We start from the raw sequence: 23,345 nt of genomic DNA on the forward strand, positions 1-23,345 counted from the left end.
TCTCTGCTATGGGGATTCCCCAGGTATAATCTGACTTATCAGAAGACCATATCAAAAACTAGTATTTAGGAATTAACCAGCTACTTGGGAGGCTGAGGCAGGAGGATCACTTAAGCCCAGGAGGCGGAGGTTGCAGTGAGCCGAGATCACTTGACTATACTCCAGCCTGGGTGACATAGTGAGACTGTCTCCAAAAAAAAAAAAAAGAAACTAAAATTCAGATTTTTAAGGAAGAAAAAAGCCTCTTTATTGAATTCTGACAGTGTCCCAGACTTATCCCATTGCACTTCCAACTGGGAGAAGGGAAGGACTCTGCTTTAGAATAACCTGGGGGTCATTGGCAGGGCCGAGAAGGAAGTGAAGGTGATGTGGGCTGGCCTGGGGCACAATTGGTGGAGCTGGGCAATGGGGCAGAGACACATTACACTGTTTCCTCAGCTCTGCAGATCGCTTAAATAATTCCATAAGATAAAGTTTTCTTAAAATATGAAGGCAAATTTCATTGATCAATCATCAGTGTCTTTTTTCAGAGTACAGGCCACACAGGCTGTCTTGGAGCTGTATTGGAGAAACCCATTGCTTCACTTAGAAGACACTCAATTTCTCCAGATTTGCCAGAGAAGGCGGCCTCTTGCACCCCCCCCCCCGCCTGACTGTGGTGGCTCCCATCCCAGGCACAGCTGCCCTGGCGCTGTGATGACAGAGGAGGGTCAACATCACCAATGGTGTTGGTGCATCTGGGCTGAGCAGAAACAAGGAACGGGAAGCTGTCCTCAGTATTCTATGTGGAAAGGATAGTCTTTGTGATTTTTAGTTCTGAAAACAGAAAACAAATCAAAACAGAAACAACGAGTGATTATTTTTTAAGAGAAACATTTTAAATGATATAGTTATACACTTTTAAACTCCCCAGTGCGTGAAATTAGCTTCATTCAGTGGCCCATCTTCAAACAGGAAAAGAATTACAATGAGAAGGTTTAATTAATTTAAAATGTATATGATAAATACCTATTCAGACACCAGTCATCCAATCTGTATATTCTTCCCTCTATTTTTAAAAGAAGGAGTCATATTTACATGGGGAATGTGGCCAGTCGGAGATTCCTGTCTAGGCTGAGGATGTTATCCATATCATGCTGTGTTAACTCAAAATCAAACACCTGGAACCAAAACACAATGTTTGTAGAAAACTTGAACCAAAACACAATGTTTGTAGAAAACTTAACTTTAATTCACATTTAATGGAGCACATGTTACCTACATAGCACTGTGCTAGACCTGCAAGTGACACACAGATGTAAAACAAACACTTCATCAGACACTTGGAACTTCCCTGAATCACAGCCTGGATTCCCCAAATGCCCTTTGATTTTGATCATGTGACTGGTGTTGGCTTGGCCTTGGGTACATTTAGGAAGCCTTGGAAAGATGGAAATATATACTGCACTCATCTGAGTGGAATAAAGGACATGTGGTAATAGTTAAAAGGCATGGCGGCTGGGTGCAGTGGCTCACGCCTACAATCCCAGCACTTGGAGGCCAAGATGGGTGGATCACGAGGTCAGGAGTTGGAGACCTGCCTGGCCAATATGGTGAAACTTCATCTCTACTAAAAATAAGAAAATGAGCTGGATGAGGTGGCGTGTGTCTCTAGTCCCAGATACTCGGGAGGCTGCGGCAAGAGAACCGCTGAACCCAGGAGGTGGAGGCTGCGGTGAGCCGAGATCATACCACTGCACTCCAGCCTGGATGACAGAATGAGACTCCATCTCAAGAAAAAAAAAGGGCACAGAATTTTTCCCACTGACTCTGCTACCCTGCAAAACCCCAACAAAACCATTTGTTCCATACACCTGCCAACTAAGGACCCACTTGGCCCTGGGACTATGAACTCTAACAGTACCATATCAGAGTAAGTTTTCTGAGTGATCCATTTTTCTTCCTTGAAAACAGTATTCTTTTCTGCCCCTCCCTCCCCTTTTCTTGTCCCCACACACTGAGGAATAGGACCCATGGCTACAGCATCATTGCCCATCCTGGCCTGGCAGAGTGGCTGTCTTGTGGTAGGAGGAGGGGTGCACTGAGTGATTCCAATGCAAGGACCTGGAGTACCCCCGCCTCTCCCCACAAGAGCCTCCCCTCCTGAGGCCAGGAGAAAGTAGCCTCAGCGTGTCATCTGGAGGGAGTGGGGAGTGCTGGGGCTGGGGTAGGGGGATTCTTGGGTTTAAAGGGAATTGTGAGCAGTTCTAGAAGAGTCCCTATAAAGGGTGGGCAGCCTTGCAGCAGCAGTTCTGAGAGGCACTGGGGCCACAGGAGGCGGGCCGGGACAGCACTCTGCACTGGGAGCCCTGTGCCTGCGCCACTGGGTGCCTCTCTTCTCCCCGGCTCCCACCTCCTCCTGATAGCATGAGCACTTCCTCCAGCCCCTCCTAACCCACTGCTGCTCTCTGTGCTCAGCCATCAGATCACTTCTGCTTTGGCCCTCAGGTCTCATGTCAGCCTGGTCCTGTCTCACTGCCTGGGGATGGCATTTCCCCTCGGTGTGTAGCAGACCTAATAGAGGAATGGGGGCATCTCAGCTGGGTCTGAGGTCCCCGTTTCACATTCACTGCCACTAGGCCATGGGGATCCCATCCCAGGCATTGAGAGCCACGAGGGCAGAACTGGGGCAGACGTGGCCCCTGCCACCTGCTGAGTTGCTCACTCAGTGGCTCCTCCCATGGGAGGGTCAGATAATCATCCCCAGCCTATGTCCTCCCAGGGGCAATCCTAGCTGCCTTGCAGGGCACAGAGGGCACCTTAGACCAGGCCCCCATGTGGAGCAGATGCCAGTCAGTCAGCAATACTCAATTCTAACCACTACAAGAGACCTGCAGCCTCATTCCAAGAGGCCTGTCAATAGCCATTGGAGAGAACTGAGTTTACAGCTCAGCCAAATCCATACTTTGTAGGTTTAAGGTTGGCTGGTCACCCAGAGCTGCTCTGGCTATTCAAAGAGCAGGACGCCTGAGAAAGGAGAGAAGTGCATGCAGGGAGCAGGTGAGCTGGACAAGGGCCTGGCAGGGAGAGCGCTGTGGACACCCTGAGGAGCCTGCCCATCCCCTGGTCCTCCCATTGTGGGTGGCCTGTCTCTCCTGTCAATGGCAGGGCTATGCCCACTTGCAGCCAGCTTGGCATGCACAGTGAGACTGAGGGCACAGGCACTGCTACAGATGGGTCAGTCAATAAAGCCCGGTGGCAATGCTTGCTTGGCACAACCAAACAGAGCCCTGAGGATGCAGCAGTGCCCCGTGGAGCTCATGGGCAGCTCGGACACCCAAAGGGAGCACACTCCTGGGCACATGCTGTCTATGGAAATGCAGCTGTGCAGCTGGCCCCAGGCTCACACACACCTGTGCCGACATGATCAATGGGTGTGGGCTGCCACCAATGTCTGTCATTGCCTGTGAGATCGTTACGGGTGACATCCGTGACTGGGGGTGACTGGCAGCTAAGAGCATCAGGTACTTCCATACGCCAGGCACTATGCCATCCTTTCACTGTATCATTACATTTCAGCCTCACAGTGATCCTATCAGAGGGTGGTCTAATGAAGAAACGAAGGCTTAGAGAGAGAAGTTACGCAGCAGTTAAATTGTGAGTGGGCCTGCGGGAATCCCAAGTCCATGACCCTGACTGGGTGATAAACTATGTCGTCAGGGTTGAAACCACACATAGTTCCTTCACATAGCTCCAAAAATAGATTTCACACACCAGTCTTCACTCCTGCCTCTCGGAAGTCACTAGACAGGAGTCAGGACCAGAACCTTCCCACACAACTCAAAGCAGTGTCCTCAGGCCACGTGGGCATACCTCCACACGACAGAAGGTGGCACCCTGTCCACCAACTGCCTCCCCTTTCTCCTGAACACACGCTTAGGAGACATCCAGCCTCCCCTGCTGGCCAGCGCAGCCATGTGACTGATGCACATGCTCAAGCCTTGCCCATACAAATCTTCCCAATAAAATGCTCTTCCCTCCTTCCTCATCTTGGGCTGGATGGAGAAGACACCAACACCCTAGGGGAGAGAGGGCCCTAAGATGGAAGGAGCCTGGGTCCTTGGATCGCTGAGTGAAAGGTCAACCGCCAACACCCGCGGTGCAGAGGCAGAGGCCCCTGCTGCACCAAGCCCCGCGATCCTGAGGCTGTATGCTACAGCAGTCATCCCTTGCCATCTAACACATGATCTGAGACCCTCTAAATAAAAGAAGGAAAACACCTACCTGGATATTCTCTTTAATATGACTTGGGGTGATAGATCCGGGGATCACTATCACATTCCTCTGGATTTGAAATCGGATCAAGATCTGCAAGGAAACAAAAAGTCTACTATCACACAAAGGGAAATCCCATGTAGTCTAAGCTATTTGCTAACACTGTTTTATTGTGCAGTGAGAGTCCAAGAGTCAATGAGAGCAGTTACTGTTACTGGCATTTACTGAGCAGTTCTGTCAATATGTTGGTAATGACAGCCATCAGCCCAAGGAGGAGGTCAAGAGAATCTGCTTAATGAGAATTTCTTAACATGTGCCCAGCCTCCCCACTAGACGTTAGAACAAAGAAGACTAGACTAAATAACTTTTCTGTTCCATCTCATACTAACCATGCATGGAGGTCGTGGGGCAGAGGGAGGCCTGGAAGCTCATCCTCTGAGTCTAGACAGGCTTGGAGACAAGAGTACATGGCTTGAGGGACTGGGAATGTGGCTGCAGACCAACTTCTGCTCAACGCTGGGAGGGTCTAATGAGTCATAGACTCACCTGGGTGAGCCAGTCCCTTCCTGGGACCTGCCAAGCCCCAGGACTCCGCAAGGATGTGAAGCCGTCAGAGAACCCCACCTGGCTCGGAACAGCCCTCCCTCAGTACCTGAGCAGGAGACTTGCTGTGTTCCTTTGCAATCCTCTGGATCACAGGGTCGTCTATCAGGTCAACCCCTTCACTAGAGAGACATAGCACAGGGGCGTGAGCCAGGAGATCCAACATGGATGTCCCTTTCTTTAGAAAGAAGAAATCTTCGTCCAAAATGAAAGATTTATTTTCTGATCATGACACACGCTGACCATAGGAAATTTTTAAATGCAGAAAAGCACATCACCCCACATTTCTAGTCTGGAGATAACCACTGCTAACACTTTGGTGAACAAGGCTACAAAACATCACTTTTCACGTGTATTTTGTGCTTTTCCTCAAGAACCAGGTGGCCATGTCAGCGCACGCAGCCAGTGGGCTCTCAAGCTTTGACTCCCCCTGACTCTCAGGGCTCTCTGACTTCTCAGCTTCTACTGTACGCCCTGGCACAACGCTGCAAATCGTATCTGTTGATGATGATACTTTCAGAAAAGTTCACCCAAAATATCACTAAAAAGTGAATACTGTGAACATGTGGAACCTTTAAAAGTGATTTTGAAGATGATCATAGAGTCTCTACGCATCCTCTGTTCAGGCACAGGTGGGCCCTGAGAACTCTAAGGATTCATTTTTTCAACAAGTGTGTACTGAGCCATCACCCTGTTTCAGGCATTGTGCTATTATTGTCCTCAAGGTCTCCTGAAGGAACCAGAGTGCACAGTGGCCCGCCCCAGTCAGTCCGAGAGCTCCCTGACTCGCTCCATCAGAGGATCCTCTACCCCAAAGCTCAGCTACGGAATGGACCCAGCCTTCTAGGGACTTTCCAGCTGGTACCAAGTTCAAACACACATGCTCCACTTCACAAGGAAAACACACAGGTGATAAAAGTCAAGTAATTTCAGCCTTTTGGGGGTTCCCAATGTTTCCCAGGTGCTGAGCTAGGAGCTGGGAAGAGAAGAATAAGTAAGATACCTGCACGCTGGTTGCTTTGACTAGTGGAAGAGACTGAGAAGAAAATCACAAGACAATGTGACAGGGGCTGTGTAAGAAACATAAATAAGGGGTCAGGAGGGCTTCCTGGAGGAGATGATGCTGGACTGAACCTTAAATTAGAAACTGGAGTTTGCCAGATTAAAAAAAAAGATTTGTGGGTAAAGAGAACTGTATTTGCAAAGGCACAAAGGTGAGAAAACATGTTCTATCCAAGGACCCCATAGCAGCTTCATGTGGCTGAAGCCCAGGATGTTCACAGGGATAGGGACGAATGAGGCCAGAGGCAGGCAGAGGTCAGGCTGGCTGCATCTCAGAGGCCACACCAAGACCTGAATAATTTTTCCTAGGAAAGTGATACAATCATAGGAAAGGAAAGAGACAGCTCCTTTCAGCTTCCTCTGGGAGCAATGGGTTGGAATAGAGTGGGCCAGGGAGGGAGCCGAGGGGTTCCTCTAATGACCTCGGGAATTCCACTTAACTAAGGCAGTGACAGTGATGGCAGAAATGAAATCATGAGACAAAGTCCAACTTCTCCTGGCAGAATAATCACCAGACTCTGGTGCTGGATTGGACTAGGGATGTGGGAAGGGATGATTTCCAAGCTTCTGGTTAAGGTGGTTGAATGGCTGGAGGTCCCTTAGCTGATCGAGGGAGCACAGAACAGCTGCAGGGCCTGGGTAAGGATGACAGCAGGCTGCGCTTCATCCAACCACGGAGAGACCTGGGGAGTATCCTTCTCAGGAGGTCAGAAGGGGACTGACGCCCTGGTGGGGAACTCAGCAAAGGGGTCACTCCAGGCTGGTTTATGTCCCTGAAGAGGTCCTGCCCCTCCCAGGGCAGTCCACTCACAGCCACTCCCTGGCTTCCAATAATAAGCCATGTCTTCAACCCCAGGCTTGAGAGGTGTGGACAGCCCCCTGTGGTCCCATCCCTACACACCCTGTCAAAATCTCCGTTAAATCCTCCCTCAATCATCCCAAGGAAATGAGAAGGTGGTACCTACTTCCCAGTCGGACTCTGACTAACACACCACTGATGTATCCTTACCACGAGCCACCAAGAGGACGGTAAGCAGTCACGGACACATCTCTGGATTGGCAAAAACTGATCAGATTCTTCTGAGTAAGATATGGGTGGCACTCAATCTATAACAGAATCACAGCTTACATAAAATTCAGACCACTGGTGTTCAAGAAAAGCTCTACAAGATAAGACCTATGTCAAAGTCTTGGCTGTCACCGAGTAGCCATGGGGGCCAGCTCCAGGCCTAAGTGTTTCTGTTGTGAGGAGGCTGGACAGAGCAATCTCCAAGAGTCCAGCGGCTGTCATGGTCTCTGAGTCCATGGCCTTGGGGATGCCTACATCATCTCAATGTTCCAATACTACCTGCTCTGAGGGGCCTTCCCGGAGCACTCAGGTGAAGACTGTAACACTCCATAGCTCCCATCTCCCCAGGCCTTTATTTTCCTCTACAGCATCTATCACTATCACTTTTACATATTTGCTTATTGTCTTTCTGTGGTCACCAAGATCTAAGCCTCATGAAGACAGAGATTTTTGTTTGAATTTGTTTTGTTCATAGATGTCTCGCCAACACTAAGAACAACGTAGACACGTAGGAAGTGCTAAAAATATATCCACTGAGTGAATGAAATTGAGGAACTACATGTGACAAATACCTGCTACCGGGGACTTGAATGATCATTTTAAGAAGCTAGAGAGCAGGATCACTGTCTCTTGCACATTCTCCAAACTCTCATGTATAATTCCAGGTTATAGGGATATTTAAAATAAATATTTAGTGTAAATTACAGAGAACTATGAATAGTGCTTTTGCTCTCAGGAATATGCCACGCTCATCAAGATCAGCCTCTTTGGAAAGTCTCCAAAAGAGAGGCCAGCCTTTCTGGAGCCTTCCGAATCCTGTGTTCCTGGGTGTCCACCATTCTATCAGAAAGCAGACCCTCCACTCCACCTTGTCTACTCAGACTATGCCATAATCACTTCCAGGTATTTAAAGTGCTGAACAACTAAAAATACTGACACAAAACGGAAGCTACTATCCGTATAAACATATATAAAAACTGATGTACATAGGGTTGTATACAAGGCAAAGTTAAACTACATTAGAAGCTGGGTCAGAAGCCAGGTTGCTCTTCATGGTGGCGGCCACAACAGGACCCAGGGGAGCTACTGAATGGCTGAGGGCCTTTTTCTTGTTCTGGGTGCTGAATACTTGAGTTTGCTCACTTGCAAAAATTCATCAAGTTATGTATGCCTTTTATGATTCACACACTTTTGTGCATCTATTCTATATAGAACTTTTTAAAAAAGCATATTTATTTTAAAAAATAGAACGTGATGCTCTGTTCTTAATAGTCCCAAACTGGAAACTGTCCAAGTACCCATGAACAGCAGAATGAATAACTCAGTTGTGGTTAATTCACAAAACAGAACACCACAAGCAACAAGACAGTGCTAGCTACAATCACATGCATAGAAACACAGCGCTGTGCGAAAGAGGCGAGCACAGAGGGGTTTATGCTGCATTATTATTTTATCTGTGTAAAGTTCAGAAGTGAATCCCAGCTGCTGGGAATGGGAACGGTGCTGTGCTCGACAGGGGTTACGGGGCACTGGAAGTGCTGTTTACTGAGCTGGATGCTGGTCCCAGAGCTATGCTCAGTTTATGAGAATGTATACAGTTCCATTTTCACATGTGCACTTCTACTCTTCAATAAAAAGCTTAAGTATCGTATAAATGATCTTTGAACATACAAAGCTACTCTAGAAAATACAGTAGTTCTTTCCCCACAAGTCTTTTCTCTGCATTAAAAAACGAAGTGCCTGCATCAGCTTCAGCAGCCTGTGAGCCTGGCGTGAAGCCATCTGGTCATCCACTCTTTCTTGCTGCAGTCTGCAGGCTGGGAAGAGATGGAGGGGAGGTCCATGCTCCCGAATGAGGGTGAGGCCCCTGCCAGGACCCTAACCACTTCTGAGCACACCTGGTGACCTGCCTGTACCGCACATGGAGGGCCAAGTGCCAGCTCATGCCCTGCCTGCCAACAGTACCACCTACCCAGACGCACCTTCAAGAAAGCCACTTGGCTAGCTGCTGCCTTTAGTCACCATTCTGAGTGCTGCCAGAGGAGAACAGGCATGTTTTGTGCTTCACCCATCCTCCCATTTCCAGAAGAGCCCTATGGAGGTGGCAGCTGGGGGACCAGCCACACAGGTTAAACTCTCTGATGCTTCCAGCGGCTTACCTGGTTGGTTACTGGCTTGAACCTCAACCCAGGCTTATTCAAAAGCCTCTCAAGTTGCTCATGGTTGAAGTTTGACACCCCGATGTTCTTCACCAGCCCGGTGATCACCAGGTCCTCCATGGCCTATAACAGAACAATGACTCCACTGGGTGTGAAGCTTCTCTCTGCTGCACTGACACCCTATGTCCCTCAGCAGTTCTGTATGTATTCTAAAACTGGGTGCACCCAATGTTTTCGTAATATTTTGCTTGACACTTCAAAAGCATTTCTGCACTCAAGGTCTGAGTCCAGTCCCATCTTTCCTGGCTAGGGGATGCTGGGCAAGTTGCATGGCCTCACTTGGCCCCAATTTTCTCAGCTTTAGGACAGGGTGACACTGCCTGTGCCACGGGGATGTTTAGGGGTAATGTGGAATCACAGAATGCGTCATCTAAGGCTGGCGTCCAGCACTCGACACATGTGAGCTCTTCTTGTTTCTAGTCCTCCTGATGTCTGGCCAGCATGTCTGCTGCAGATTTTATTTGTTCACCTTTCTTTCCACTGAGACACTGACCTTCTTAAGCACACGGATGCATCATCATTCTCCTATTCCACCTTCTCCACTTACTATTTTAAGGAACTTTTGGGCAGAGCAACCTAAAGCTCTGAGCTGGTTACTGACCAGCAAGCCAGGCTGCCCTGAGCTTCAGGAAGAGCACGGCTTCGTGCCAGGGTCCGTAGTCAGCAGCAAGTCCTGAGTGACCAATGGGCCAACACGCAGCAGTTAGTTACTGCCTCAACTCTGCAACAATCACCGGAACCTCGCTGGTGCTACGTGAGCACCCTAGAGTTTAACTCAAATCTTTTAGGACATAAAACAGTGTGACAGAAAGGGTTGAGGCCCTTCGGCCCTGGTCCTGACATCGCAGATACCTTAGGGCAGTCTTTGTCTTCTACTGATCGGGGGAACCTAGCCTGGGACTCCTCCCTGTTCGAGGGTTCCCTTTGGCCTCCTCCCTGGAGAGCTTCACCCAGCAAGCTCTGTCCTAACCTCAGCATGCTTAAGCTTAAGCTTACTTTCTTCTTGGGTCTCAAATGTGACGTCCCATCCCACATGCTGGTTAGCAAGACCATAAGACCACATGTGCTCTGTCACCCATGCTGGAGCCCAAGTCTGAGACCCACGCCAGCTTGTGGGTCAACTTCCAGGAACCACCACCTCCTTAATTTCCTGCTCAAGACTTTACTGCAAGCCCCTACAGTAAAGGGCTGTTTTTGGTCTGAACTCTGGAAATGGGCTGACACTTGGTAACCTTCCCCGACACTGGTCTCACCTCCCCAGCCTGAGCTTCCATGTTGCCAACTTCATCACTCTGAAATGCTTGAGAGAAAAAGAAACTGTAAAACATTAACAGTGGTTACTGCTGGGTGCCGGGAAAATAAATTTTTTGATGTTAGTTTAATACGGAAGAACTCTCCTGCATTTTCTGAAAGAAATATGGTTTTTTAATCAGAAAATAAATATCTGAGAAAAAAAGCGAGGTCTATAATGAGCTACCCCTTAAATAATGTGTCAAGAGGGCTGCACTACACCAAACCAAAGGTAACAAGAGAGTCACTGAGGTCTCTGAGTTCTTCGGGTACTGATTCCTTGTTTGTTCTGCAAACCCCACATCTCAGGTAGACAACCTTGACGTCTTTGAACACAAGTAGCTCAGGGCTCACTGCATCTTGGGTGGAGACCCACACAGGATGAGGCTGCCTGGTGGTATGGCTCAGCTCACCTCCCACGTGTCCAGGAAGTCCGTGTCACCAGGGATGACCATGTCACTCTCGTCCAGAGGCAAGTCGTGCACTCCAGGACGTGAGAGGCAGAAGGAAAGTTCACTGCAGCTCATGATCCATTCTGGATGAGGAGGCTGTGAAGAAGGACAGTTGAGATGTGTGAAAAACACAAACAAACAAACCAACATGTGCCAGGAGACCTGCATCCAAGCCACGGCCCTGTCACTAAGCAACCCCAGCCTGGCCATGTGACCAGGCCCGGTCTTCACCTTTCTAAGAAAAGACCAATGGCTGATGGACTGGATGGCTGGCAAAGCCTCTGCCAGCCTGATGTTCACTGTCCATCTCTCACAGATGGGAAAGGAAGACCCCGTATCCTCACTGATGCAAGGCTGTCCTCTCCCATCACCTCCAGAAAACAGTTTACTAATTTCAGGTAAAGAATGCGTGAGGAATGCATTTTCTTCATGTCTTATAGGGCCCAGTCAACCCTCTCCTGCCTCCACTGTTAGGGTCTTGTCTTCTTTTCTTAGAATCCCCATGATGATGACAGGTGAGGAATGAGAATACAAAGGTGCACAGGAGGTAGGGGGCAGAGAGAGACACCCTGAAAGGGCGAAAACCTAAAGTCACCCTTCAGAGCAGCACTGATGTGCAGTCCAGCTACCTCCCTCATGCACTCCACATAGCATGTTAAGGGTGAATGTCATTATTTAATGACACCTAATCACACTCCTAAGCAACAGTGGAAGAATGTCACATGTTCCAGCCTGGTCCACATGCAAGAGGCATTTTCCATGATGAGCTGAAGTAATGAACAGTCTCGCTTTAAAGCCACATCCCATGTTGACATTTATCCAAGCCTCCACAGAATTGCAGTCCGGGACTCATACTCAGACTCTGATCTAATTGTCCAGCATCACACAAGGCCCAGCAGTTCCTACTGGCCAGAAGACATGCTGACGATGCTGCATTATCCTCCTCTGTAATTTGCTGGGTGATCTGAGACCTTTTCCTTTTCTACCACCCAGAAATCCTAGGACAGGAATCTGCTAAAGGATGAGGGCAAGCAAAGTATAACAAATGTCTGACCTGAGCATATACTTCTGGGCTCCAATAATCTAACTTAAACCTTCAATGTTCTGTGTCTTAGTTTTATCATCTCTCCAAAAGGGATGTTAACAGTGTCAACTTTGTAGAACTGTCATGAGAATTAAATGAATTAATATGTGTAAAGCACCTAAAATAGTTCTGGGTACATAATTAAAACAATGCTGGCTGGCACTGAATGTAATATAGCTATAGCCATTGTTTTAATTATGATTTTCTGCATGCAGTGAATTTCAAAGACATAGACATCACTCTGGTTTTGCCCTCTGGCTATCTTCCACTCTTAGTCAGTGTGACTAATAGACAAGCTGCCCACATCATTTATGGAAACTAGATACAAAGCCTTAGTTAAGTAAAGCTGTGCAAGGAATGAAGTGTTTTTTGTTATTTTACTCTAAAACAGTAACCAACAGTGTGGTAGCATAAAGAGAACTTCTCACAGGTTGGTATGTAAAAGACTCCTGAGCAGCAGGCACCCATTCCATTGTAGGAAGAACATCCCTGGAAGGGCTTCTGTATTTCACAGGTGCCAACTGTGTGACCAGGCCCTCACCCAGGCAGGCTGTCATCACAGCCCGGGGCAAATGTGCAGGGACATCCTGGCTAGGACCTGTGTGAGACAGAAGCAGGCTGCCTAGAGTAGGGAAGCCGCACGGCTAGACTAGGGTAGCTTCGTGGCAGAGCCATGGCTCAGACGCATGCTCCAGAAACACTGTGAGGCAACTAAGAGAATAAAACCAAGTGGAAAAGTCAACTACCATCATAACCCACCGGACCCTGCTGCAGGTGAACAAGCAATTCTCTCTCATATTGCAAAACAGCATTTACTCCCCAAAGAGAACAGAACCTGCAAGCAGAGACAAGGCCTAGGAATTCACGGGGAACTTTCTCTGAGCAGCAGTATTTCCTCATCTGATCGCTGCTTTCACCTAAAAACCTAAGGGAAGAAAACCTGCTGCTCTCTTGGCTTGGAAAAAGAGTGACTGGCTTAAAAGACAGACCTGTGGGGGCCTCAGAGGTCAAGCCAAGCCTCTCCTTAACTGAGGCCCAGAGATATCAAGAGGACTGCCCAAATGCCGCAGCTAGCATGTGGCAGGTGCAGCCTGGGAACCCCGGCCCTGATTGCTGGTCCATGCTCTCCCCACCGCAAGACAGGGTGTAGCCACGGGGAGGAAGGTCCTCCAAACCACGGAATGAACTACCTACTGAATGGTACCTTGAAACCCATGGGCCAGTGTATGAGGTAGAGGTCCAAATAGTTCAGCTTCAAGGCCTTCAGACTCCTTCTGCATGCTGTTTTCACTAAGGACTTCTTGTGGCAGGTGCACCATAGCTACAAAGGAAAGGGGACCAGCGTCACACGTGCCCACCCAGAGCCAGCATGGCACCTGTTCTGTAGCCCCACAAAGCTACTGTCTTGGACCCAAAATAGCCGAGTTGAGATGACCACAAATACAACATGGCAGGTTCTGACGAGAGGATAGGGACATTATCCTCAGTAGAGTTCCAGGACACCTGCAGGGAGAGGCTCCAAAGCTGAACTCCTCCTGCCTGACTCCTCCTCAAGGGAAGCTCAGGAATCCAAGAAATATTTGATGGTTATTTGGATCCCCTGGGACCAAAAACAAGAACGAAAGTGAAATTCCTTCAGGCAGAAAAGATACGATGAAAAATCAGAAGTCTCTATCTTGTGTTTCTCACTTACACAGACTCTGTATGAGGGTTCTCTGTTCCTAAGGCACTGTAACCATGTGGGTTAGCCTATAGGTCAGGTAACTCACACTGCCTTACTTCTTTTAGCTATTGCCTTCCACACTCCCATTAAGTAGAAAAACTTGTGATTTTCCCCTCATTATACTTTTATTGACTGTGACATAAGCTAACCTGAAAGCTCTGTCTCAGCAAGGGAAAAACAAAAATGATAAGTTAAACGAAAGTAAAAGAAAGGGCAATCAAACAAATGGAAACAAGTGAGCACAGTATCTTCACAAAAATTAAAAAATGAACGCTGGAAGTAAATGTATTCCACTGTTAATCACAGTTGTCTCTATGTGGTGTGTATATGTGTGATTTATTTATTTCTAATTACATTTCTATAGCTTTTCCAAATTTCCAAAATAATGAACATATTTCCACTGCTGACTATGATCCACACAGAAGCAACTTGCTCCATATTGCAGGGCGAGCCTCAGAAATCTCCAGTTGCTCACTTCCCTACCTGGACTACTCAGAAGATATTCTCCCTGCTTGGCCAAACACACACCAAGGCTGCTCTCTTATCACCCTCTGCTCTAGCACAGATAGCAACGGTGACTGAAGAACATTAACTTCCATAAAGTAAAACAGAAGGCAATTCAACTATAAAAACAACACTGAATCCTGAGGTATGAAATTTTAGCCGGGAAGATACTCAGGAAATTCTCAAATCCAAAGTCTCATTTTACAAATAATGAAGCTGTGACCCTGAGTCATGAAATCCCTAATACTCATGGTCTTAACATTCTGCTTCCAAATCAAAAGCAAAGGAATTCTTGAATTCTCCACTATCGTAGTCCACTCTGCGTCTTCCACAGGGCCTGCCTCCCAACTACCCTCCACATGCATTTCCTCTTCTCCCTCCTTCACCCACTGTGCCAGTGCAGGTCTTCATCATCTTCCACCTGCACTGCTATTAATATCTCCTACCTGGCCTCCTGCCTCAGCCTCAAATGCAAGCTCCTTTCACCTACTAAAATATCCTATACACAACACAAGTTGCACTCACATATGATACAAGCTGCCCTACTTAAAAACCAAACAGGGCTCCTGTCTCTAGGAAAAAAGCACAGCTACTAACAGGGCACAGCTGAACTTCCATGGCTCAGCCCATCCACCACTCAGCCTCACTTCTCGTTACTCCTGCAACCTGACATCATGTGGTCCAGAGAGACCAAGTGATTTGGTTTGGCTGTGTCCCCAGCCAAATCTCATCTTGAATTGTAGCTTCCATAATCCCTACCTGTCATAGGAGGGACCCACTGGGAGGTAACTGAATCATGGGGGCAGGTTTTTCCAGTGCTGTTCTGGTGATGGTGAATAAGTCTCACGAGACCTGATGGTTTTATAAAGGGCAGCTCCCCTGTACACGTTCTCTTGTCTGCCACCATGTAAGACATGCCTTTGTTCCTCCTTCGCCTTTTGTCATGATTGTGAGGCCTCCCCAGCCATGTGAAACTGTGAGTCCATTAAACCTCTTTTTCTTTATAAACTACCCAGTCTCAGGTATGTTCTTACAGCACCGTGAGAATGGACTAATACACCAAGCTTCTCACAAACCCCTGCACCTGCCATGCTGCTTCCTGCCTTATGCCTGTGCTCAAGCTGCTTCCTCCACACCCACAGTTTCTCCTTCAGCATACGTGGGGTAGAATTTGGAATCTGCATTTAACAATCACTCCAGTGATTCCGAATTTAGGAATCGCTGTGTAAACAGACTTCATGAGGGCTAGGACTTTGTCCTACTCACCACTGTAGCCAAAGTGCCCATTACTAAATCAATTTTGATAAGGTATCGTTAATTGGGGGTATCTGTGTACTCCTACCTGAATGACCAAGTAAATAATATGAAACAAACCTGCATACAATATAATTCAGCATGCTCATGAAGCTGTGAATATTCTTGTTTATTCTGATTCAAGTATGAAACAAAGTCATCAACTCCCATAAAGAAAGTAGAAAGCCCTCCAGAGATGTAGCATTACCCAAGCTCTGCCAGCCTTGCACAGAGAAGCCCTACCTTACTGGCAATGAACAGATCCTCCCGTCTTACGGCTCCTTCCTTGATCTTGTAACGGATCCCTGCTCCAACCTCCTTCTCGTTGTGGTAAAAGTAAGCACAGTTGAAGTACCGGTACCCTGCGTCAATGGCTCCTTTCACTGCCTCAGTCACTTTCCCCGGAGAAGCCTGCCAAACCAACAAAACAAAGTGTCTTCCCACAGTCAGAGGAATCCAACACAAATCTCCCCTTTCACCCAAGCATGTGGACCACATAATACACACAAAATTAAGTCACTAATTTGGTACTAGTATAATCAGTCTAAAAACAGGTAATGTCAGAGTTATGAAGTAATTTATGAATAATCTAAGTTCCAATTCCTTTACATATTTTGGGAAAAAAACTACAGGTCATTTTTAGTATCTGCAGAAAACTGAGCTACATGGTGTGCTTTCTGAATGATCAAAGCAATAAAAAAGTGTAGAATGAACAATAACTGAGATGCAAAGAGGCTTGAGATTCATCCTGTACACTCAGATACCACAGTGTCCAATAATAAAGGTTGAGGTGTAGACTCACACGAAGGTATCCATACAAAAAGCAGCATATAACAAAACCCAAATGAATGTATGATGCCATAAGCCTTAAGGTAGTTCAGAAAAGAGAAGAGTCACTCTAAATGAAGCTCAGGCAAGGGAAGGAACTAGAACTAGGGAAGACTATGGGGGTGGGCGGACTTGCAATCACATTAAACTGAAGACTGACAAGGGCTTTATAGTTCACAAAGCACTTTCTCATTGGAGCTTCACAGTAATCCTAGGAGTTAAAGCAGCATAATTATCTTCATTTTATAGGCAACAGATTCAGAGTGGTTGAAAGCTAATGAACCAAGTATCCATCTTAAGTTAGAAAAAGAACCCGAGGAATTGAATGGAAAGATAAAAATATGATAAAGAATAACATCAATAAAATAGAAACAGAGATGTAACAGAGAAGATCAACAAAACCAGAAGTCAGTTCTTTGAAAAACTTCAGTAAAATAAACAGACTTCTGGTCAGGTTGATGAAGAGGTCAACTTTTCAAAAAACTGACATGAATAGAAAGTAAAACATGCAGATAAAATGGACTTAAAAGAAAATATTACCAATAACTATGTCAATAATTTGGAAAAATGATATAAAATGCGAAAATTCCTAGAAAATTTAACTCAAGAATAAAGCTTGAATAGTTACATAATTATTAGAGAAAGGAAGTAATTCGGAAAAAAAGAGAAAACCACCAAAGTTTCACAAAATGTACAAGAAATCATCTCAGTTTAACACAAACTTGCAAACAACAGAAAAAGACGGACTTAACTCATTCTACAAAACCAGCATAACCTTGAAATTAAAATCAGACAAAAATATTAAAAGTTACACATTCATCTTATTCGTGAATACCGTCGCAAAATTCCTAAGTAAAATAAAAGCAAATTGGATGCAACAATATTTATGAAAATATAATATACCATACCCATGTTGAGTGTATCTCAGACATCTAAGGATGGTTTGTTATTAGAAAATCTGTAATTCATCAATATTAACAGATTAAAATACAAAAACAAAAGTCATCTCAATCAATATTTGTTAAGATTCAATACCAGTTTAGATTCAAAATCTAAACTCCCAGTAAGTTGGGGAAAAAAATTAATCTGATAGAGTATCAATATTAAAAAAAACCCATCCTACATCCTTTAAAATCAGGTACAAAACAAGAACAGCCACTGTGCTGGAGGTGCTTTCCAGAAGCACCTAAACAACTAAGAAGAAGCAATTTTAAGCTTAAAGACTGGAAAAAAAGGAAAGTAAACTACCATTATTTGCTGATGATATGATCATTTGTGTATAAAATTCAAACAAATGTAAGGCAAATTAACAGAAATAATGCACAGTTCAGTAAAGTGGCTGGAAGTGTAATGAATATAGCACGTGAAACAAGTAGAAAACGTAATTTCAGAGAAATATAATTTCCAGTAGTATAACACACTATCAAGAACCCAAGAATAATTCCAACAAAAGACATATATTCTCTTCAGGAAAAACTATACAACCATATGAAAATATGTTAGAAATGAATCATATTTAGGACAATTTATTAACAGAGAAGAATATCATGCTTGTAGAAAAGTTAATTTAATATTACAAATATGTCAATTATCTCCAAGTTGGTCGACGGATTTAATGCAGTTCCAATCAAAACCCTAATAAAGTTTTCCATGGAAACTTATAAGCTAGTTCTAAAACTTACAGTGGAGAGTAAGGTGCCAAAATAAAAAGCCAGGACTCAGGTACACGCATCTGCCAAAACTCATCAAATTGTACACTGTAAATCTACAAGAGCAGAGAGAGGTGACCTGCCCTACTAGGTATGAGGGCTTACCAAGGAACTGTAGTAATTAAGACAGCGCTGATCAGGCACACAGATGGATCAAGTGGCCCCTAATAATGAAGAGCCCAGGCTGAGGTCTCCAGACATCTCACGGCTCCGCTTGCTCTCTTGTGCTTCAGTCATCATCTTGAAACACTCCCTAACTAACCGCATGAGGACAGGAGGTGTGTGGAGCCAAGTGGAGTAGCCCCAACCGTCCCAACTGAGACCAGCCAACTCCCAAGTGAAGCAGCCAGCTAAGGTCCACAGAGCTGCTCTCCTGACCCCCCACACAGTAGGTACACACTCGCTGCTGTACACCACCGAGGTCTGGTGTTTGGCCACTGATGTAGCATTTCTGGGGCAACAGATAACTGATAGATCTGTGATGTTCATTCAATATTAAAAATAGCCAAGTAAAAATAAGTCTTTGTATAGACCAGTGATGAGTGATTATGATTAATTCAATTTGATGCACCTGCAGTCCAAGAAAAAACAGAATATTTTGACCGCTTAAGCACAGTTTTCACTAATTTTTCCTTATCCTGTGTGCACAGAAGTCTGGACTCCTGCACCAAATTGTTGCAGAAGTAAAGGGAAGCAAGAGACTCAACGGTTTAATCCATCAAGTGCTTCCTGAGTGAATGGCTGCCAGATGTACGTCCTTTACTAGATGCTGAGAACCAATATGAACAAAACGACATTCTTAGCCTCTAAGAGTTGGTAAGCAGGTAGGAGAAATAATTTAAATAATATTTTCATGAGCAGGACTTGAACATTCTGACTCCTTCAGTAACTAACTTCCTATGTGACTTCTTACAGCTTTTATCAACAATGAAGTTTAGCTTTAAAAAAAAATGAAAATTTAAACGCTTTTTAGTACTGTCTCAAATCACTGGCAAGAATTGTTGAGTTCAAAGTAGAAAAAGGTCATAGAATAGAATGGTGGTTATAAGAGGCTGGGGCTGAGGGAGGTGAGGAAGGAGGGAATGGGGAGTTGCTGATCAAACGGTACAAAGTTTCAAACACACAGGAGACACAGCTTTTAAGACTTACAGCACACTAGGATGCCAACGCTCAACAATAATTTACTGCACGTGTATTTCAAAATACCAAGACATTTCAAACATCTCACCACAATAATAGCTGAGAGAGGTGATGGATATGTTAATTAGCTTGATTTAACCACACTGCAATTGTACACACGTCTCGAAACATTACAGTGCCCCCCCCATAAATGCAGAGAGCGATAATATGTCCTTTTTCTCAGGCATCAGGGCGGGCTACTTCTAAACAGGGAAGAACATGAGGTCCCAAAGCCTTTAAAGCCTTATCAGCAATTGCAATTTTCCTTTTTTTTTTTTTTTCCAGCAAGGCCTGGCTCTGTGCCCCAGGCTGGAGTGCAGTGGCGTCATCAAAGCTCACTGCAGCCTCGACTTCCTGGGCTCCAGTGATCCTCCCACCTCGGCCTCCTGAGTAGCTGGGACCACAGCCGCGCACCCCCGCAAGCCCAGTTAATTTGTTGACTTTTTGTAGATACAGGGTTTCGCCATGTTGACCTGGCTGGTCTCGAACTCCTGAGATCAGGCGATCCTACCGCCTCGGCCTCCCAAAGTGCTGGGATTCCAAGCCCGCACCCCGCGCCGGGCCCCAACTTTTCTTTCTCTCATTACTAGAGAGGAGGCTTCGAGGTTCCCTGCTCAGGCTGAGTCCAGCGCCGCCAAGGCCTCCGCTCTGCATCCCCGCTCCAGTTCTGAGTGACTACAAGGGCTCGGCCTCTCCACCGGGCAGCTCCGCCCAACGCCGCGGCTGCAGCCCCCGAGTCTGAGGCATCGCTGCCGAAGTCCCCGCTTCTCGCGGAGAGCGCCTCCGCGGGCAGCACCGACTCGGTTTTAGGAAAGGCCGGGCCGGGTTGCGCGTGGGCGGTGGCTGGGCGCCGGCCAGACGGAGAGGAGGCCGCCGCACTTCTCCCCAGCCCCGGCCTGGGCCCCGTCGGGCGCCCCCAAGTCCCGCGCTCCCCTAGGTTCGGCGCTCCTCCCTGCCGCGTCCGCGTCACCTTCCAGCAGCTGAGGCCCACGGCGGGGATATCTCCCATGACCGCCGCCGCCCAGCCGCCCCGCACGCGACTACCCACAGACGCCGCGCCAGTTACCGCCGCGCTGGCGACGGGCGGCTGCGATTGGCTGGAAGTGCCTGGTGACGGTTGACAGTCCGACAATGGCTGGAAGCGTGAACGCTGGGCTTCCTGACTGGCTGCTGTTGTTGCGCCGCGGGCACTCTGACTGGCTGGTGTTATCAAGGACGGGCATCCTGATTGGCTGGAGGCGCAGAGCCAGCGGGCGTCTCAAGTGGCTGGAAGCTTCATGCTCTGGACATCCTGATTGGCTGGCGGCATGCACGACGGAGTTTTCGATTGGCTTGCAGAGCCACGCAGGCGCGGGGAAGGTTTTCCAATTGGCTGGCATTACCGCTCACGCCCCCGTAGGCGTGACGTCCTGGTTGCCTTCTCCCTCGCCCAGGGTGCACACGCGACTGAGGGTAGGGCAGAGGTGCTAGGCTGATGGGCAGAGTCCTCACCATTCCAGGGCGTCTCCATGGCCGGGCCATCCTAGGGCAAGCTCTAGGGTCAGGGTGCGGAGTCCTGCGTCCCCTGGGCCACAGGGCGCGCGGGAGTGGGGCCCCGCCCCCTTGTACCAAGGATGGCCATTCTCAGGTGCCCTGAGGCCCCCAGCCTGGGAGAAGCATGCCTGGCTTTGATTCCCCGTCAGGGACCCACCGTGCCCTTGGAAAAGGCCTTCCACTCCCTGGGGTCCTTACCGGCCCAGAGCAGCTGGACTTGCAGGACAGCGGGGGTCCTGGGTGGTGCAGGGGAGGCCGAACCCTGCATGTGGAGGGGGGTGTCCTTGCTTGCAGCCTCGGGCTCCCGTTTGGAAGTGTATGGGGTAGACTGGACACCCCCCTTACGAGTGGACTGCGCTCCCCCGGGCCAGTGGAGGGAAAGAGGGGTCAAGGGAGCCTTCCGACACCCCTCTCATCTCTCCTGGAGTTTACAGCTCCCCTTCATTGGCCCCCTCAGCCCTGAGAGTCTTACTGCCTTGAGGACACCCACACCCAGGTGAGGGCTTTGTTTCTGGGTTCCTCGCCTGGGTCTGCAGTTCCAGTGCTGGCCATCAGGGGAGGCGGTGCCCATTCTGCTCAGTGGGGCAGCTGCAGCCAGAGAAACTCCCAGGGTCACTCTGGATGTCCCCCTGCCTCCCACCCAACTTGCATCTGCTGTGAGTAGCATCCATCCTCACAATGTGAGCTCTTCACAGGTGGGAAGAGGGCTCTTCGATACTCTCATTTATTCATTCAGAAACTGTGCCTGGAGCACTCACCTGTGCACGGGGCTAGTTAGACTAGGGTGCAGTGCTGAAAATGACCTGCATGGGCCCTGCCCTCAGGAGCTCACCGTTTGGAGGAATGGATGGACAGAGCGTAAAAGCAAATGCATGCGAAAAAAAAAAAAAGCAGGTGCTATAGTAAAATAAAGCAGGTGCTTGTGGTGGGAGGCGGAAGGGACAGAGTGAGGGAGTCCTCAACACCTCAGTGAAGTGGCATTTATGCTGCAAACAGGCAAAGAGTGAGGGAACCAGCCCTGCACAAGTCTGGGAACAGTGTGCCTGGGGGAAGCTCAACTGCACTGCAATCTTGTGTGATGCTATTTCATTGTTTTAATAGAAATTCCATAAGTCTATGACGTTAAGCATCTGTTACTCTGCTTGTTTGCGATCTGTATATCTTTGATAAGGCGTGTTTTCAGGTCTTTTGCCCATTTTTTATTTGGGTCGTTCATTTTCTTATTGTTGGATTTTAAGAGTTCTTTGTGTATTTTGGATAAGAGTCCTTTATTAGATGTGTCTTTGTAAATATTTTCTCCCAGTCTGTAGCTTGTCTTTTCATTCCCTTGACATTGTCTTTAGCAGAAGAAAAGCTTTTTTATTTTAATGAAGTCAGCTTATCAATTATTTATTTCATGGCTCATCCCTTTGACGTTGTATTTTAAAAGTCACTGCAAAGGCATAAGAATGATATAATGGAGTTTGGGGACTTGGGGAAGGATGGGAGGGGAGTGAGAGATAAAAGACTACACATTGGGGACAATGTGCACTACTCTGGTGATGGGTGCATCAGAATATCAGAAATCACCACTAAATAACTCTTCCATGCAACCAAACACCACTTGTCACCCCAAAACAATTGAAATAAAAAATAAAATAAAAAAATCAGAGACCAGACAGAAAAAAATTAAAATAAAAATTAGTAAATTAGAATATCCTGGAACACAGTAGTCACTATAAAAAATAAAAATAAATAAATAAATCACTAAACCCAAGATCATCTAGATTTTCTCTTATTTTCTGTAAGTTTTGTAGTGTTGTGTTTTACATTTAGGCCTTTGATCCACGTTGAGTTAATTTGCATGTGGATGTCCAACATCATTTGTTGAAAAGACTGCATGTTCTCCAGGGTATTGCCTTTGCTCCTTTGTCAAACATCAGCTTATTATATTTGTGGTGGTCTATTTCTGTGCTATTTTGTTGCATTGATCCATTTGCCTGTTTCATAAATGCCACACTGTCTTGATTACTGTGCAGATTTCTTGTAAGTCTTGAGGTCAAGTAGTGTGAGTCCTCTAACTTTGTTCTTTTCCTTCAATATTGAGTTGTCTATTCTGGGTCTTTTGCTTCTTCATATGAACTGTAGATTCAGTTTGTCCACAAAATATCCACAAAATAATTTAGTAAAACTTTGATGGGATTACATTGAATGTTTAGATCAATTTGGGGACAGCTGATGTCTTGACAATGTTGAGTCCTTGTTTTCATGAACATGGAATATCACTTTATTTATTTATTTATTTATTTATTTATCTATTTATTTATTATTTATACATCTTTCATCAGAGTTTTGTAGTTTTCCTATACAGGACTCATAAATATTTTCTTAGATTTATACATAAGTATTTCATTTTGGGGCTGCTAATGTAAATGGTACTGTGCTTTCTAGTTTCAAATACCACTTGTTGAATTCTGATATATAGGAAAATAGTTGACTTTTGTATATTAATCTGGTCTTCTGCAACCTTGCTATAATTGTTTAGTGGTTTCAGAAGCATTTTG

General features: G+C 46.6%; 1 protein-coding gene across 2 annotated transcripts; it reads right to left on the minus strand.

Moving 5' to 3' along the window:
• Positions 1-222: 222 nt before the first annotated feature.
• On the minus strand, positions 223-20,438 carry AKR1E2 (aldo-keto reductase family 1 member E2). 2 transcript variants are annotated; one of them, XR_001881067.1, is made up of 10 exons: positions 20,240-20,438; positions 15,797-15,964; positions 13,238-13,354; positions 10,911-11,045; positions 9,148-9,270; positions 6,929-7,026; positions 4,907-4,979; positions 4,264-4,347; positions 1,009-1,160; positions 223-816 (listed from the first exon to the last, which is right to left on the minus strand). XR_001881067.1 is itself a non-coding variant. In XM_017849960.1 (10 exons), exons 1-10 carry the CDS (start codon positions 20,276-20,278, stop codon positions 774-776), a joined length of 963 nt encoding a protein of 320 aa, XP_017705449.1. In that variant the 5' UTR covers positions 20,279-20,437; the 3' UTR covers positions 223-773. The 2 variants fall into 2 exon arrangements, 1 of the variants encoding a protein (XP_017705449.1); XM_017849960.1 differs by having other exon boundaries at positions 1,078-1,160; positions 20,240-20,437.
• Positions 20,439-23,345: the final 2,907 nt, after the last annotated feature.

Source organism: Rhinopithecus bieti, unplaced genomic scaffold, assembly GCF_001698545.2.
Source record: "Rhinopithecus bieti isolate Rb0 unplaced genomic scaffold, ASM169854v2 scaffold_33213, whole genome shotgun sequence".
NCBI lineage: Eukaryota > Metazoa > Chordata > Mammalia > Primates > Cercopithecidae > Rhinopithecus > Rhinopithecus bieti.